Source organism: Andrographis paniculata, unplaced genomic scaffold (assembly GCF_009805555.1).
Source record: "Andrographis paniculata isolate CXL003 unplaced genomic scaffold, ASM980555v1 Contig30END, whole genome shotgun sequence".
Classification (NCBI taxonomy): Eukaryota; Viridiplantae; Streptophyta; class Magnoliopsida; order Lamiales; family Acanthaceae; genus Andrographis; species Andrographis paniculata.
The window spans coordinates 1,560,771-1,578,962 of record NW_026137563.1 but is presented as its reverse complement, the minus strand read 5'-3'; the positions used below and the strand labels follow the sequence as shown (position 1 = coordinate 1,578,962).

Genomic DNA, 18,192 nt, shown 5'->3' with positions numbered 1-18,192 from the left:
TAAATTAGTTGGTCCATGTTAATATATTGTTAGTATTGAAATATTGTAATTTAGCACACTATTTCTTGTCGAACCTTTCGTTGATTCCTCCTAAATTGCATCGATTTATCCTAAAGATGATCCCGGCTAAGCATCCGTAGCTGAATGCTTAGAGCGTCGTAGAAAAAGGGGGATCTGTTTTTCCAGGATACAATGATGTTTATTGCAACCTGTTTTAGGTATGAAACAAATACATGTCTCCTCATTACACATTCATCAATGTTGAAATACAGCACAAACCTTTCTTATGTTCACCAAGTTTACAAACTTGAACCAAACTATAGTCTTTTGTTTTCGGATTTTTACGTACTAAGGTACACAACAGGGCTGATCCTATACACGCAATACAATACAATACAATATGGTTTGATCCATCCAACGTTTAATTAGGAATCAGTATTACAACAAAGCAGCACTACAAACACTTCCCCCTTTTTTTTGTTTCAAGTGTTTGGATAATTGGGAGGGATAATAACACCAACACTAAATGATCCTTCAATTTGCAGACACACTGAATGTCTGTCTGTAATTAAGGATGTCAAGTCATCGTTAGCTTGACCCCGTCACCGGCATCTGCTGCGGCTGGCAGAGCTGGAGATAGATGTGCGCTTGTGGATCATCGCGGACACCTAAACTACTACTAGGAAAGAATTCCTTGCAGCTCGCCTTTTCGCTGTCCCCAACTCCATAAACCTTAAAAAACACATGCATTAATTAAGAAGTTGCAAATTTAAATAGTACGTTCCGCGAGCAAGATATGTATATATATATATATACACACATATACATGTATGCGCTTTCTGTTTAACTAAACAACTTGTTCTATGTATGATGTTTACCTTTTTACGAAGCTCGGCATTCTCTTGTCGAACTAGGTTCACTTTCTTGTGCAGCTCCAGATTCTCCTGATGGATCAGGCTTCCCTGCGCAGTCAGATAAAAATTAAGATAACATTTGTAAAAGTGAACAGGCTGCACTATGTAAAGACATATATATGTGTGTGTGTGTGTGAGTGTGTTGTGGTAAGATAACCTTTCGGTTCAGTTCCTGTATCTGATCGAATAAGAGCTGGTCCTGCAGATAACATACATACAATGGAGTCCATTATTTACACGTTTTTTTTTAAGGATTTGTTCGTGTAAGAAATCAGGCTTATCCGAACCTTCCTGGCGCGGACGCCTCTGAGGCTCATTTCCAGCTGGTTTTCCAGACTCTGCAGATTTTTGGCATCCAAGTCTGAAAGTTCCTCACCTAATAAGTGCCTGCATTTGCAATAGTTTAGTTTCAAATAAGACTGCTGCCTGCTGTTGCCTTAGTTCTATCTTAAATTTTTACATATAGTAAATTTGTAAGATTTTTAAATTGAAAAACATTGATGATGATAGTTAAATGAGTTGGATACACAAATTGAAAAACTAATGATTCGCACCGATGATTTTCTTGAAGGCTCTGGAATTGTTTCCTCAGCATAGCCACTTCCCTTTGCCAAAACTGCCAAAAAAGAAAGTCGAAATCAAACAATACTGTTCATTCAAACTCGACAAGAAATACTAACAAAAGAATGCACAAAACATCAACTCAAGATAGGAAACAAGTATGATAGATTCCGTTATAATATCATATGGATCTTCTTCAAATCCTTCAACTAAGCAAGCTAATGGCAACAATAATTCGACTACTAACGGAAGACATATCAACTTCAATGCATTTTGATTTCACGGGCACGGCACAAACCTTATAATCATTCAACCTTAGGCTTTATTGCCTTAGCACCCAAGACGACACCCACTTATGGTGTTTTTGCTCGATATCTCACGTTTTGGTTCAAGCTCAATCAAACGTGCGATAAGAAAAAGGTACAGACAATTCATGAATTCTTCGTGTAAGTCTTTTGAGCTCAACTTAAAAATCAACGACAACATGAATATAATATGGCCTTGTTTAGTTTTATCATATTCCGAGTAAGATTACTTTCTTACATTTTCATTGTTCTACACATTGTAGACGGTTAGATTCTTTCATATGTTTTACGATGAGACTGATAATGGTCATCGAACAATAACCTCATCAATAAAATCTAGAGTATTAGCGATATGCCCCCATCATATGTAAGTGAATTCCACTCTAAGTGCAGTGTGTGGATCAATATTTTCATTAATTTCCAGTGGAATTGAAGATTACAATAGATTGATGACAAAAATCGATACTTACACACTTCCTACAGGGGATGTAGAGTAACTATTTGCCTAGTGAGTGTGCATTCCGGCGCTTGATTGAAAATTTAATGCTACTCTGAGGTGGTCGTATGGACTAGCACATTCTATATTGTAGCATATAGTCGTGTTGGAGATTGGTGATAGAAAAGGGTGTCTGTAAATTAAGGGAAGGTTTGTGTCGAAACAACCAAGGAGAAGAGATGAGAGTTGAAGTTTGATGACTATGTTTCCTGATGAATGTTGTTTTGATTAGGATATTACTTGGCTTGTGCTATCAAGAAATGTGATTACACAATGCTACTAGTCGCCAAGAACGATAATTCGCTGATGTTGATTTGATTTGAAATGAATTTGTAGATTGTTATGGTTGATTGGGAAGCGTAATTAGGTAGTCGGGGCATTGGACTTTCTAGTTGAACAAATGTAGCGTTCGATATTTGATTAAACATACAAAGTTGTTCCTTGATGAGAGGTTGGTTGGTGATTGTCTTGCATGTTTACAGTGATTACGACGCTCTAAAATGTTCAAGTTCTCGTGCAATAGGTATATATGGAGGGAGCATATTTTTTCTTCCATAAAGATGCATTGTATTTGGAAGAACATAAAGAACTGTAAGAGCGACTTGCTCGGTGACTTAGGAGGAATGAAAGCAATAAAACATCATCCCACGTCATTAAAAATCACTTTCGAGTTCGAAGTCTAGTTCAACCAATCTTCAGAGCCTCGAACACATATGGTTCTTGGCCTATTGAATAGAACTAAGCATAATGTTAGTAAATGCCCCAAGTTGATGGATCAGAAGTTTGTGTGGATCTTAGATGTCTCTTAGCCTTTATGGTTTGATCCGTGTTATTTTTCTCGCACTGAACTCTTTGTTGCTCATTGTACGACATCTTACATAAACTCTAAGACCATCCCGAGAATGCCACATTATTAGTCCAATCTCTGTGGTACCGATAGACTAGAAGTAGATCACATAATATAATCGTTGGGGGTTTTAATTTCATAGCTAAGGTGAAGCACTTATTTGAGAGAGTGTTGGAGGATCATATATCCTTTGAGATTCTTTATCACGGGACGAGTATGAGAGTGGGGATGAAATGCATTTTCAAGTAGAAATAATCGGCAACTATGATAGTAATGCTAGAGATGTTAAGTTAGTGTCATACCGGCGATACCTGCAGAGATATTTGGTCCTTTCAGGAAAATGCCATTGACTCAAAAGTCTCGATTCCAAGTCCCCTTCATATGCCTGCAATTCATCCATGGAGGAGCTGAGCTTACTGATCTTATGATACTGATCAGTTGAAAATAACGAACTATCTTTTAAGGGATATTTATTTTTTCTCAGACTCCATAGTAGCGATCTGTCCCTCTTTGGCTTCTGCAATTTTAGGATGGGTTAGATGCATGTATGAGCTGTTGATCGATTCAAAGAATGTAGCAGAACTACCGGTGTTCGAGAAATATCTCTCCCTCGACTCCGGGCTCTTTCTTGTCTTATTATACTCATGCATCTTCTTCTGCTTTCTTACAGACAAAATATCTGTCTTCATGGGAATTGAAAGATCTTGCTGTCTTCCTTTATGTCTCGCAAAGTATAACCCCGACTTAATATGCACTCTCTGAGACAGAAAAAAGAATTGATGGCTTTGTGACTATTACTACTTCGCGACGTATTGTTTTAACAACTTGCATCATGACAGGACAGAGGAAAGACACAGATCTTATGAGAAAAAAGGACAGATATATTACCAGCATTCCCGAGCATGCCATCGATTCCTTTAAAAGTAAAACTCTCTTGAATGGCTGCTTCTGGATACTGAATCCTTTGAAGTTAGTCCTAAAGAGGTTGAAATTTTCTCTTCTGCCAAGAAAACGAACTAACTTTTAATGGAATTTATTTTCTCCAACAGCTTCTTGACTTCTTCATATGTAGCACTTAATCCATTCCAGCCTCTGCAAATGTTGGACAGATTGGATGAATTCATCAGCTGTCTTTCTTATTCAGATGAAATTGCAACATCAAATAAGAACTACAGTCATGTCGAAAAGGTGTTTTTCCTGAGTCATGTAGATGTCTGGAAGAAGCTTTGTTTACCTTTTCATCATTATAAACTTCAATTGGATTCCTTCAAAATGCTCTGAAGCATCTTCTGTAGCATCCTTTGATAAAGAACAACCATGGCAGAACATATTTTACATTCAGAATAATCAGTAGAAGCAAGATAGAAACTGATTGTATTATTTGCAGTAACCAAGATGCCTTACTGTAACACTCAAATTGGATGTTCTTGATGGAAGAAGGTTATACTGAAATGTCATGCCAATTTATGATCATCGACAATTTCTAATCTCTGCTGACTGACTCATTCAGCACAATTTCTCAGTGATGAGGAATTTCTCTTTCCAATATTAATCAGTCAAAGGTATGAAAATATGGTTGTCCTTGACAGCCAGAGGCCAAAAGGATACTCCTGATAGATGTGAAGTAGAAATTAGAGCACAAAACTTGCTTAGAGGTATTTTTGCACATTGATAATGCTATGATGCATAATACAAGAAGAAAAACTGTTCAGCAGACAAAGGATGCGAAATAGACAAGAGCAGGGGAATCGAATTGAAATGCATAAGATAGTTAATGTTAGTGTAGTTTACATGACAATAGAGTGAAAACTTTAAGCCTAACTTCAACATTGTGAAGTTCTTTGTAGATAAGTAGCTGGTGCTGAATGCAGTACTAAGTAGATAGCATTGCACAGTCTGGTACAAATATAAGTTTCCAGGAAGGTAGTCTAAGGTTTTAGGAAAATTATATGCTCCGAAGCAATGTAAGAAACTGTAAACAATTAAAAACTGTATTTCCCCATTTTATCTAGCAATCTCAACTCTCAAATATACAGCAAGATAGGAGATTGAATGAGAAAATGGAGATAACATAACCAATCCAGAGTCCCATCAAAATTATTGCAGCATTCTTCATATGAAAATTGTAAATTTGCAACAATAAGCTCAAAAGTAAAACCTTATTCTAGATTGAGGATATTCTAACACTTCAAAAATGTGTAGCATACAATAAGACACATAACAGAAAATCTGTGTCTCTGATGGATTTGATGCATAAGGCATCTTGTTATCCTGCCTATTGTAACTTTCATAAGATATTTTAATCCTTCAAAAATTTGGCCTTTTTCTTTTCATCCTTAAAGGACCTGTTTCTCATATCCTCTTTCATTTGTTCTTTCTGCAATGCCCAAATCTTGAAGGGCATCAAAATATATAATCTTCGCAAAACCATTGGGATATAGTAACTGTATTCTCACTTTCATCTCAGAGACTTTGCCAACTATATCATTCAAGGAATGATGCAGAACTAAATTCATTCCTTGGAATAACTTCTTAGCTCTGTATGATTTATGCCCTCAACTTTCCTGTCACATCAAGTAGATGATCATTTTGCAAGAGATAAAGCACCACCAGCATGAACTCTTTTGTCCTTTACCACGTCCTCAGGTTGTTAATAATTTGTTGGGTTGGTTCAGACACTCCCCCGATGACTATATGTATACGTTATCAATTCATACTGAAAATTCAAAACTAATCAATCCTTGCAGACAGTCTCAGGTGTCATTGAGCACACAAGCATCATAAGGATTGGCCAAGCAAACCCAAGACTGAATTTCGGTCTAGAAGGTTATCCCCACGGCATCATATATCGATGATATGACCCTATTCAAGGTTGATATGCAAGAACTGCAGTACTGCTGAAATGAATTCCTACTGTTCTCACTCAATCCAAAAGTTTAGGAGACAGTCCTGTGGTAATACAAGCTTCTAAATGATTCTACCTAATCAACTCTAATAAGCCAACATTGATAAGCACATTGCATCTTATTGATTGCTTTTAGATCAATCAATATCTACCTTCCGTTCATTTCATATGATTTAATCAGGATCTCATCAAATTCAGGCCTGGAAGCTAATGGCTTCACATCTGAGGAAAATCTTCAATTACCAATTCTATATATACACTATATGTTAATCCTGCAGTTCAAATCGAAGTATCATCCATATGTTTTAAATTATTTTAATGGAAATCTAACATGAATTTGTGCCCGAACATCACCTTGAGTTCTGAATCCATATTTGCCAACTGGTGATTATCCTCTGTCGCTTTCTCGTATCGCTCAACGACTGAACTCATACTGTCAAAAAAAGTATTCCACAAACGTCAGCGATGGTGCAAATTCAATTCATCTCATTTTTAAATATCTATGCGGCGAATTTAAGGGCGTCGGATGAAAACATGCTCCTAGCCCTCAGGATATCAAACTATTTCAACAGTATTCCCAACATTCAGTATCTGAAATTGAACAGAGACTTTCAAAGCACACTTAAATCCATACGAAAATCACACTAACAGAGAAAATTCCACAGGATCAAATCACATATGATTACAGCACACTCGTACCAAAGCAAAAAAACAGAATCAATTACGAAACCTGGTGCTGGAAAAATCATAGAGTTTGCCAGTGGTGGAGAAGATGATGACTCCAACTTGAGCATCGCACAGGATTGCGAGCTCCTTCGCCTTCTTCAACAGTCCATTCCTCCGCTTCGAAAACGTCACCTGTCGGCTCGTTGAGTCCTCGATTCTCCTTATAACAATCTTCCCTCTCCCCATCAACCCCTCCTCCTTCACACCTTCAGACGGAATGAATGGATCCACGATCTAACCAAAAATCTGCAAGCACCGAATAAGAAGAACAACAACAACAAAACAACACAAATATAGGTTTCTCCGGAATTTTGATCTCACGCCATTGACGGATCTCTCCGCTCTACTATAATAGGAAAGCCCCACTAAAAATAGGTGCCGCAGGCGGTTTTCTCGCACACGTGGACCAATAAGATTCTCTTTACGACATCGAATCAATGGTCGACACGTGGACCGTACCTAGGAGGACCTCCTTTTGGGCGAGTCTCCCCTTGAATTGTCTCTTTTACCCTTTGTCGTGTTCTCTAAAAGAGCCGTAAGATTTCTTTTCTTTCATTTTTAAAATGCTAATTAAATTAATCTAATTACGTAACCATATTATTAAATTCCAAATCTACCCTCCAAACTAATGCTTATAAACAAACGATAATATTAGCATCTTTTGTACGCTATTCATATTATATTTTTATAATTCTTTAATTTAATTAAAAAAAATTAAAAAGAAATCATTAGCGTTACATAATGTTTTTCAGTAAAAATGCACTTATTTGTAATTGACACTATTTAATTATTTAAGTTAAATAAAAATAAGTCAACAGTAACATTATTGAAACATATCATCGTACTGCAATGACATTAATTGTCAGTCCACATGAGGGCATGTGTAAGAATTGGTACAAAAGCTTAAAAAGATAATGTTAAAAAACACACCCCTTATGGCAATATGTGCAAAAATTCCTTCTTTCTATGCATTCCCATTTGTTTTATTTGCCATATTTATGCCTTCAATAAAATAAAAATAAAAATAAAATTATTATTATTTGGTAATTTTTCTTTTTTGGGAATTAAAATATTATGAATATTTTTCCAGATGTTGACTGAGTACTCCTCCTGTGTTGTTGGATAATTAGTGGGCTGCTTAATTAATTATTTAATTAATTATAATATAAGAGAGGCTACGGGCATGATTATATTTTAATATTAGCAGTAGTTATTTGATTAATAATGCTTGTCTTGTGGTCCCAATTTTTTTTGTGTCCACGTTTCGATTGTTTAATTAGATGCTTAAATGTTTTATATATATATATATATATATGAAATAAATACAGTGAGAAAATTGAAATAACTCAAATAATAAGAAAAATATTAGCTGTGTTAGAAGATCGATACAAAATTATTAGTGCTTCTAGTCAATGAATTAGGAAATTGCAGCAAAGTTGACATATTGAATAGGGGTGTCAAAAATAACCCGATCTCAAAAATCGAATCCGTTCGACCTGAAATTTTTCTAAGTTCAGATTTGGGTATTTCGGATTTGAAAAAAATCGAGTCGACCCAAACCCGAAACGAAAAAAATTAGTATCGTGTTCGGGTCGTATTTTGGGTTGATCTGATAACCTGAAATATAAAAATCAGTAAGGTTTTGGTCTCTGTGTTTTAGGTTGACCTGAAATTTTTATTATTATTATTTTAATTTATAATATTTATATTATTTTAAATATAAAAATTAAAATAAAAATGATATTTTTTAGGTCAATTTAATTTGTTTTTAAGTTTTCGGGACTGTTTCGTGTCGGGTTCATATCGGGTTTGTTTGGGTTTCGGGTGACCTGAAACTAATTTAGGTCAACCAGGACAACCAGAATCCGATCGGAAAGAATTCATATCGTGTTCGGGTTTAGAATTTCAGGTCCAATTTTAGGTTCGAGTTAACAATTTTTCTGTTATTCCCATTGTTCAACCCGACACCAATATGACCCAACAACACGAATTGACACCCCTAATATTGAGGTTAAATTTTCTAAAGTTAGAATTTAATTTCAATTTTTTTACTAGTTAATTATTATAATTTTCTTTTAAAATATATAATTACATCTTGTAAAATGTCATATTCAAATTTATTTAAACAAAAATTAAAATAATAAATAATAAAACAAAACTCAACATGTTAGAAATTGTATACTCCTATATGGGAAATTACATTATATATAAAACTAAGGGTATGATTCTTTAACATGTGGTTTTGGTTTCCTATTATTTATTACTTTTTTTTTTCCATAATTATTGAATGCGATATTTATTTTTCATTAATGTATTGTAAATAAAATATTTTTAATTTAAGATATTTATTACAGTACAAAATTAATAGTAAAAACAATTAATCAAAAATTCATACACATGCTAATGTTTTGATTGCTTTGATTTTGATTTGAATTTTAATTTAAATAATAATTTAATGTAATATTTTATACAATAAAATGATATTATAATTTTATTTAAAATAACATAAAATAAATATTAGTAATTTGAATTTGAAATCCAAACTAAATGACATATTGATAGTATATGGACATTTCAAAATTATTTTAATCACTAAAAAAGTATTATCTAATAGTAGTATGCATTTTTTAAGAAGTTTAAAGGTGTGGTTCTTTTAATAAATTTTGAAAAAAATTGATTTGAATTTATATTAAAATAGTGTACGATGATATTTTATGAAAGAAAAATATAATTTTTTATTTGGAAAAATACAAATTCAAAATAATAGAAATCTTGGATTTAGGTATAAAATGGTGCGTTTGTTCGGGGGTTTTAGATTTTGAGTTGGAATTTGAATACTAAAAATGTATGATGTGATATAAATAAGTGTTGATGTGATGTTTTGAATATAAAATTGATTTTTAGTATAATATAAAAAATGAAAAATGTGTGTTACATTTGATATTATTTAGAAAAAAAAAATAGTAAATTTAAAATCCAATCACCAAAACGCCCAAAAGAAATGCACCGGAGTATATTAAAATGAAGTTTGAAAGTGCGATCTTAATTAAACTAGGATTGCCAACCTTTGCTTTAAATTTTGGGTTTGTTTGTTTTATATTTTGATTTGAAAATAATTTTTTTTTTTATGTGAATTATAAAAAATTGTGTAAAATAATATAAAAATAATAAATGTATATAATATATATTTTTTAAAAAAAATTGTTAGATATTCTTTACAAAAAGAACGTATCCTTTATATTTTATTATTTAAATTATTATTTTCATCTTGATCATTGTTTAATAGGTTTTTTTTTTTTTTTTTTTTGAATGATTATTTTAAAATGATTTGTATAAAAAATAAAGCAAGAATACAAGCAAACATGCTGAAAAAATATACTCCTGTATTTTGAAAACATTTTTTATATTTTAGATTATGTAAAAACCAGTGAAAATATAAGTAAAACTTAGACATTGATATTTAATAAAAAAAATTATATTTTAATATAATATTTTAAATATTCAAATGTATCTAATAACTAATTTTTGTTGGGATAGTGTCGTCTAGGTAACAATGATAATAATCTAATAGCTCTTCCAGTCAAGATAAGTATAGTACTTTAGATATCAAAATTTCACTAATATAAAACATATCTATTTGGGATAAGATAAAGAGAAACTTAAGTTTAGTAAGAAATAAAGTTCTTTCTTTTTTTTTCTTCTTAATTAATTAATTTATTTATCAAACTTAAAAATATAATGTCTATGGGCAACGGTAATTAACACGGTGTCATTTGACTCATCAATACATACCTAAAAGACAGAAAAAATATGTGTATATATATATATATATATATTGTAATCGCTTTGTTCACGTACAAAGTAAATATTTATTTTGGTGGAATGTTTAAAAAATAGTAGTATTTTAATTATAATGAGCAGTTAAAAGTTCTGTAATGATATTTTTACTTTTTTGGTGTAAAAATAATAATGTGATGTAAAATAAGAGTATTTATGAAAAAAATAAAGTATTTAATAAAATATTTACTTTGTAGTTAGACTTTCAAATAAAAATATAATCCTTTATAGATGAACATAAGAAATATAATATAATATAGTACTGTATGGGCAACGGTAATATAATATATTGTGCATATTATATATTGTATTGTATTATATAAATATATTAGTTATGTTAAAATCAATATACCGTAGTATTATATTAGCATGTGTATACACTATTTATTTTATGTTCTTGTGCTAATTGATTTGATCTAGTGTATGATATGGCAGGTAAAAATTCTACAAAATTCTCTCTCAATCTCATAATTTTTTTTATTTATTTTTTATTTTTTCATTTCATATGAATTGAGAAGTTGATTCCATTCAAGTTATAAATTTAAATTTAAATTCCAAACTCAAACATTTTGAATGAATGTTTTATTCTTAAATTTAATATTTGAATTCAAAATTGAACGAAATACAATTGATTATGTCAATGAATTATACTCACAAATTATGTGCATATAACAATAATACTAAGTTTTTTATTAAAAAAAAATATAAATAATATATTCTATTAATTCAGAAAAATAATAATTAAATAGAAAATATTCAATTTGTTCATTCAATATTTAACAATTATCCACAAATATTATGATAAAAATACAAATATACACATAAATTAATATAATATATATTATTTACTTACAAAATATCAATTGTTCAAAATAAAATATTATTTTTTTATAATATTAACATAATTTTCATGGTACACACAAAAAATCAATACAGTGAACAAACTAATTATGGGTGTGTTTGTTTGAGGGATTGGATTTTTTTTCTACTATTCTTCCAATTTTTTCCCCCCAAAAACATCAAATCAAACACCTATTTTTCATTTTTTATATTATACTAAAAATCAATTTTACATTCAAAACATCACATCAACACCTATTTATATCACATCATACAACTATTCAAATTCAAAATTTTTACTATTCAAATCCCAACTCAAAATCCAAACCTCCAAACAAACACACCCTATATATATTTTTATATTATTTTTATAACTTTTATATTTAATATAAAAATATATTAATTTAAAAATACAAAAATAACACAATCTTTTATCGCCTGTTTGGTTTGAGGGATCCTTTTGTGGTCTGGTTTAAAGGATTAGAAGGGTACGGTATTATAAAACAAATTATATTATATTAGCTAGTGTTCATATTTTATTAATAAATTAATCAATTTTTATTCTTTTTATTTATATAAGGTAAAATAATAATATTATTATATATTATATTTTTTCATATTCTTACTAAGTGAGATATTATGTTTTTTTTCATTTTTCCTCATTTTTTTTTTCATATAAATCAAATATACTATTATAATTTTAATATTCTCTCTCCTCTATTTCATTAAATTTTTTTTTTTTCTTCCCTTCATTAGAACTAAACAGATCCTTACAAACCCGTAAATTATTTATTAAAGAAATGTTTTGCAGTCTTAACAGATAATATTAGCATATCGGTAATACTCCATTAGGGTTGGTTATTCTTTTATTTTAATATGTTAAAATATATATTTTTTATTTTATAAAATATAAAAATTATTTTTGTGATTTATTTATTTTATTATGTATAATTAATATTAAAAGATAAAAATGTAAAATAAAAAATAAAAAATAAAATCCTTAAACCAAACGAAAATAATATTAAAAAAAAAAAATCAATTAACACTCCATTTACATGAAAAAAATACGAGGCAAATACGCAATTTATCAATCTCTCTGCAATCTCTCTCTCTATCTCTCTCTCCAGAGATTACAGATTAGATAGTGTTGTTCTTGGAGGTCCCCAAAAGTCTATACGTGTGTCTGCATTTGGGTAAAACCTAAATCCTTCCTTCACCTAATTTTCAATTTTCCTAATAAATTCCTCTCGTACTCCCACCGATTTTGATTATTGGGTCAACCCGATTCACCTCCGTCTGCGATCGCTTCGATCTGCTCGTCCTGCCGCTTGCAATTCAAGGTGGCTCCCATTCCTTTGATGGTGGTTGTGGATTCCTTTTGATCCCTCAACCCCCCCGTGTTATCTCAACTAATGTTCGCGATTGGTTTACCTGACGTCGAGTTTGAATTTTGATTCACGTTTGTTTGACTTATGCGTTTTCGTGTTCTGTTTTGAATATTCTTCTGCAGGCGAGGGTTTGTCTCTTTTCTTTATTTTTATTTATCTTTTGCAGGAGGGGAAGAAATGGCTGGAGTTTCTGATGATCAAACCACAAGCGTATGCAGAAACTGGTGAGTTGATCTTCCTCTTCGTTTTAATTAATTAATTAATTAATCAATCTAATTTTCTGCTGGTCAATTATTTTGATCTGGCGAGACACCCTCACCCTCACATTGTTTTTGTGGTTTCACATGGAATTATGTGACGAAAGGGAGTTGTTAATTACTTCTAAGTAAGAAGAATTGATGATTTGACGGGTTGTGAGAATGCTTTCTGCATTTTCTGAACTTGCTCAGATTTGCAATGGCTGTTACACACTATGTTTTACGTGATAGTTTATAATGGCTTTTTATTCTTCATTTTTCCTCTTATTGCCTTTTATGTGCTTTGCTTGATGGAGCTGTGCATATACAAGTCAGCATTCACTTAAAGAGTTTAGTTTACTTGAGATTGTATTATAAGATTCAATTCACCAAGGTTTTGATTGGATTGATCTTAGAGAAGATTTTATGCTTGTCTTCTTTTGCGCTTGCCACCTGTGTTTAAGCATCTTGCTCCTTGTGCCTCCATGCTAAAGAAATATTTCATATGCCTATATTATTGAGCATCTCAATGGCAGTGCTACTTATTAAGTTCTTGGTTAGTTTTAAGGTGTGGAAGGCACAACTGAAAACACCTTATGCATATTGTAGGCTGTCTCTATTTACAATTTTAATCCTAAACTTCTCCTCTAGTATTGCATATATAACTGTATGTGTATATGATGTTGATCATTTGGTCTGTCTTGATTTTTAAACATGTACCTTTATTGGACGCAAGTACACTGTCAGATTTTTGTGAGGTTCTTGTAAGCTGTTGTTGAATGCCCTTTGATTTAATGAAAGTTCTATCACTATCTCTTTTCCATACGTCTCCAGTTATCACTTTGGTCTCTGATCCACCTTGACGGTAGAAGAATCTGAAAATTGAATTGTTGGACACTTTATGCGTGTGAGGTTATCAACTTAACCGAAATTTCTAAGTGGGGTCACTAACTACTAGAAGTAAACCTGCATGTGGTTTGGCATTTTAAAGCTTTTTTTCCCCTCCCATTGTTCTGACAATGCTGTACTCTTCTATGCAACTAATATAAATTTACTATTGTCATTCCAAAATTTTCCGTACAATTAAAATACAATGCTCTCATGCCCATGCTTAGATCATTCAACTTAAAGAAAATTTCCATCCCCAATGACTGAATGTTTGGTCATACAAATCGTGATGATTTATTTGTATTTAGTTTTGTTTTATCATTCAAATATGCTGTATCCTAGCATTTTCAGTTACATAACTTTTGGTGGAGTGGTATGACTCCAGTATATTTGCACAATTTTGAAATATAATTATTTCAGTGTTAAAAATGACACTTTTGTTTTATCCTAATTACTGTTGCATTTGGTTTTCATATACTCAGTGTCGAACTGTTCATCTACTTGGCTCAATATTACTTTGTCAGTTTCTGGGAACTTTTACAACATTTTTTTTTTCACGGTAGAAGAACTTGTGGTGTTGTTTGCAGTGACAGAGAGATACCTTCTTCAAATTTTGACTTGCATGTTGCCCACTGCTCCCGCAATTTAGAAAGATGTAAAGTTTGTGGTGATATGGTTCCCAAAAAGTCAGCAGAGGAACATTTCCTTAGCACTCATGCTCCGGTATGCAAATATATGTTACATGCAGCAATGCTGTCAATTTGAGTTTCCTCAGAGGAGTAAAATAAAAAATTTAAAGTATGTCTACTCCTATTCTGCTGTTTGAAATATATTTCTATTATGTTGACACCTCAAAGGAAGCAGCAAACCACATTTGCTGGACCTGTTTTTGTTTCACAAACATTCAGTATTTCAGTGTGCGCATGCCTCGGAAGGTGTTTCTTTGAGGAGCTATCATTGGTGTAAAATCTCATCGCACAGTATTATGCTTTTCATTTGGAACTTGTACAGTGTAATTTTAGCTACCATTTATATCTTATTGGAAAGTTTTTGGGTTAGAAAAATCTTGATTCAAGACAACCGTCACACACCTTACATCTATGCCAAGTTTTAGATGCCATGTATCATGGTCTAGCCAAAAGAGGCATCCTCGCATTTTTGTTAGGTGTAAGCTTTGCACAATGTGCACCCAGGCTGACAAGTGGGTGGCTGCACGAAAAATCAAGCTTATAATTCTAAATAGGCTCACATAATTGGTTTTATCACTTTGGAATCTTCTGCTCTAGCTCTTTTCCAGGAATATATTGATTGGTTGGTTTTTAAAAATGCTTCATATCAATTATGAATGCTTGTGTCATACATACGAGGTTTTTTTATTCTACTTTTTTAACTAGGTTTGGATGGTGAGAACCAGTGGCCTGTTTTTTAGTACATAACTTTATTAGGTCATTTTAAGGGGTGGTTTTTTAGTGACATGAGAATTGCAATTTCCAATTAGGTGGTTGATTAATATAATTTTGTTTTGGGGAAAATGCGCCATAAATTACCAAGTTAAGAAATCATTATGTATATAATTTGATAATCATCTTTTATTTCCAAACTAAATTACTGTTGTTCAAATGATGTAATCTGGTGAAAATGGGAAACTAATAATGCACGTACCACTAGGTGTAAAGTTAAACCTTTAAACCTATAGAAGTACATCTACAAGTTCTGTTCACCATTTATTATTTGGGAATTTTTAAAATGTACATCAACATTTTACAATTTTGTTCAGATGTTCATAAACTTACAAGTATAAACATGTTTTCATCAAACTACTTTAATCTTGCATGAAATTTAAGGTTCTCATGTAGCTAACAAAAATTTCAAATATGTAATTACAATTATGCTTGGTTGCACAACACTTCATTAGTTTGTTTGTCAACTCTTCTTGAAATAAATAACAGTAAGTTAAAATGCATGCTTAACCAAAACAATGTTATAAGAAATATTTGAATTAGTATGGTTGTGTTCTTTTTAGTGTTTATGAATTTTTCGGATATTTATTGTTAGTTATTGAGAATTGTGAAAGTATTATTAAAATATTTGTTTTTGTCGTTTTGAAAATATTTCGTGAGAGGAAATAGTGTGTTTTTATTGAAAAAGATGCATAGTGTTTTGTGTAGTATTTTCTGAAAGTGAACAAACCCTAAGACAACGTGGTTGTTTACTATGAATTTACTAAGAGCATGTACTGATGCCTCTGAAAATGCATACAACTAGATAACAAACGTCATTACAGAGCAAGTATTTGTTCAACTTCTTATGTGGGAAAACATGGTATCTATAGTGAAATGTGTGAAATAATTGTTATATTTAAAAAGTAGGAAGAAAAAAAGAAAAAAGACACAACATGAACTCATCCTTAAGGCTGAACAAATGTACAAAATGCATTATTGGCTCTCAATTTCTCATCCAACAATCGCACTTGTATCCATTGCTGTTGCAAGTTAATTTGTCTTGATTTCGATTGCTTTGCAGGTGTCTTGTTCTCTGTGCAGTGAAACAATGGACCGCGACATTTTGGATGTACACAAAGGAGAGAATTGTCCACAGAGGATTGTGACATGTGAATATTGCGAGTTTCCTCTGCCTGCTATTGATTTATTGGAGCACCAGGTAATAAATTGATATAACAACTTAGGTATCTTTAACTTAAGCTGACGTGCTTCTCATTTATTATGCCAGGAAGTATGTGGAAACCGAACAGAATTATGTCAAATGTGCCATAAATACGTGAGACTTCGAGAGCGTTATGGTCATGAAAGCAGATGCAGCAGTGTTGTTAACAACGTTGCTGAATCTTCAAGGTAAGTAGTATCATTATCAGTAGATCATTTACGTAATTTAATGATATGGGTTTTACTAAAGAAGATTATCAGAGACTGGAAATAAAATTCAAAGAATTGTAGTCTTATGTGTCCTGTTTGCTGATTTTGGTGAGTGCAGATAAAAGCAGATAATATCTAATACCTTTTAAAAAAGTAAAATTTAAATAATCTATCGCAAAAAATGAAAAATTAAGAGAAGGAAATTTCCTTTATACACTCATCATTATTGCGGATACGAGTTTGCTGTAATCTTAACTTCATTACACTGTAAAGAATTTGTTCAGAAAACTTTAAGTTAGGAGGCTACTATTTTTTGCCCCTTTTTTTTGGTCTTTGTCTAATGACTAAATGGAGCTAATGCTGCGGTGAAGTGGAACACAACTGAAAATAAATTTTAGAAATATATGTAAGATATGACTGTATGGTACTAAGAATCTTTATATGGGTTTGTTATAATTGTGAATTGTTAATATCAATTGCTAGGCATGCTAGCAAAATTTGTTTTAGAGGATCCATATAGCAAATACTTCTTTTCTTTTTTCAACCAATCTCAACATGATTTCTATTGTTTGAGTTTCTACATAAGTTCTTTATTAGGAATTATAGTCATACCATTTTAAGGTCTTCATTCTTATGAATACGAGCTCCTACAAGCGCCATTCTCGAGTCACATGAAAGAAAATATATTTTGTAGTTTCAAATTTCACAAAACATGTCAGAGAGTTAACCATTTATTACTTTGAATTCAAAGTTTGTTTATTATTCTGTTGGTTAAATTAATTCTCTTCTCCGCTGCACTCTATTGTGATCGATGTTATCCAAATACATTCAATTAATAGTTGTAAAACCTGACCCCTTTTAATCCCTTGGCTTTTCCGGCATTGACTGAATGTTGGTAATTTCTTTGAAGGAATGCAAGGCCACCCGAGAGAGCCCGGGATGCCCCAAGAAGGCAGCCACCACCACCGCGGGATTTCTCCTCAAGGCGGTTGATGTTTACTATCGCCATAACTGGGATTGCTGTTCTGTTAGGCTCGCTGTTCTTCCAGAGGAAGCCGGAAACCAGTCAAGTGAACTGATACCGAGGAGGATAATCCATCGGGTTGCCATTCTGCTCTTATTACAATCCTCGCTACTACGTGTTTTTTAATTTTATTTTTTACATCGAACTCTGCCTGCATCTTTGCATGTTTATAGAGTAAGAAAAAAGGATTATCCATGCGAACACTCTGTTAGTAAAATGAGAACCGAGGCGACCCTTTCTTAGGTAAATATCTCATGTACGTGAAAAAAAACGAAGGAAACAACATGGATGTTAGCATTAATTCCTCTTGGACCAGGAAATGAATAAATTATATGCGTATCTTTTGATGCTA

The 18,192-nt window shown here is 32.0% G+C and overlaps 2 protein-coding genes across 6 annotated transcripts; one reads left to right on the top strand and one right to left on the bottom strand.

The window, feature by feature from the left end:
* Positions 1 to 261: 261 nt before the first annotated feature.
* On the bottom strand, positions 262 to 7,090 carry LOC127246611 (agamous-like MADS-box protein AGL16). The gene is made up of 7 exons (XM_051268076.1): positions 6,759 to 7,090; positions 6,383 to 6,461; positions 1,469 to 1,530; positions 1,202 to 1,301; positions 1,072 to 1,113; positions 879 to 962; positions 262 to 732 (listed from the first exon to the last, which is right to left on the bottom strand). Exons 1-7 carry the CDS (start codon positions 6,938 to 6,940, stop codon positions 589 to 591), a joined length of 693 nt encoding a protein of 230 aa, XP_051124033.1. The 5' UTR covers positions 6,941 to 7,090; the 3' UTR covers positions 262 to 588.
* Positions 7,091 to 12,496: 5,406 nt separating this feature from the next.
* LOC127246980 (uncharacterized) lies at positions 12,497 to 18,192 on the top strand. Of its 5 annotated transcripts, none has more exons than XM_051268670.1 (6): positions 12,497 to 12,624; positions 12,942 to 13,043; positions 14,531 to 14,666; positions 16,467 to 16,604; positions 16,674 to 16,795; positions 17,727 to 18,192. In XM_051268670.1, exons 2-6 carry the CDS (start codon positions 12,997 to 12,999, stop codon positions 17,893 to 17,895), a joined length of 612 nt encoding a protein of 203 aa, XP_051124627.1. In that variant the 5' UTR covers positions 12,497 to 12,624; positions 12,942 to 12,996; the 3' UTR covers positions 17,896 to 18,192. The 5 variants fall into 5 exon arrangements, with proteins under 5 accessions (XP_051124627.1, XP_051124629.1, XP_051124625.1 ...); XM_051268672.1 differs by having other exon boundaries at positions 12,523 to 12,624; positions 12,986 to 13,043; XM_051268668.1 differs by having other exon boundaries at positions 12,531 to 12,771; positions 12,986 to 13,043.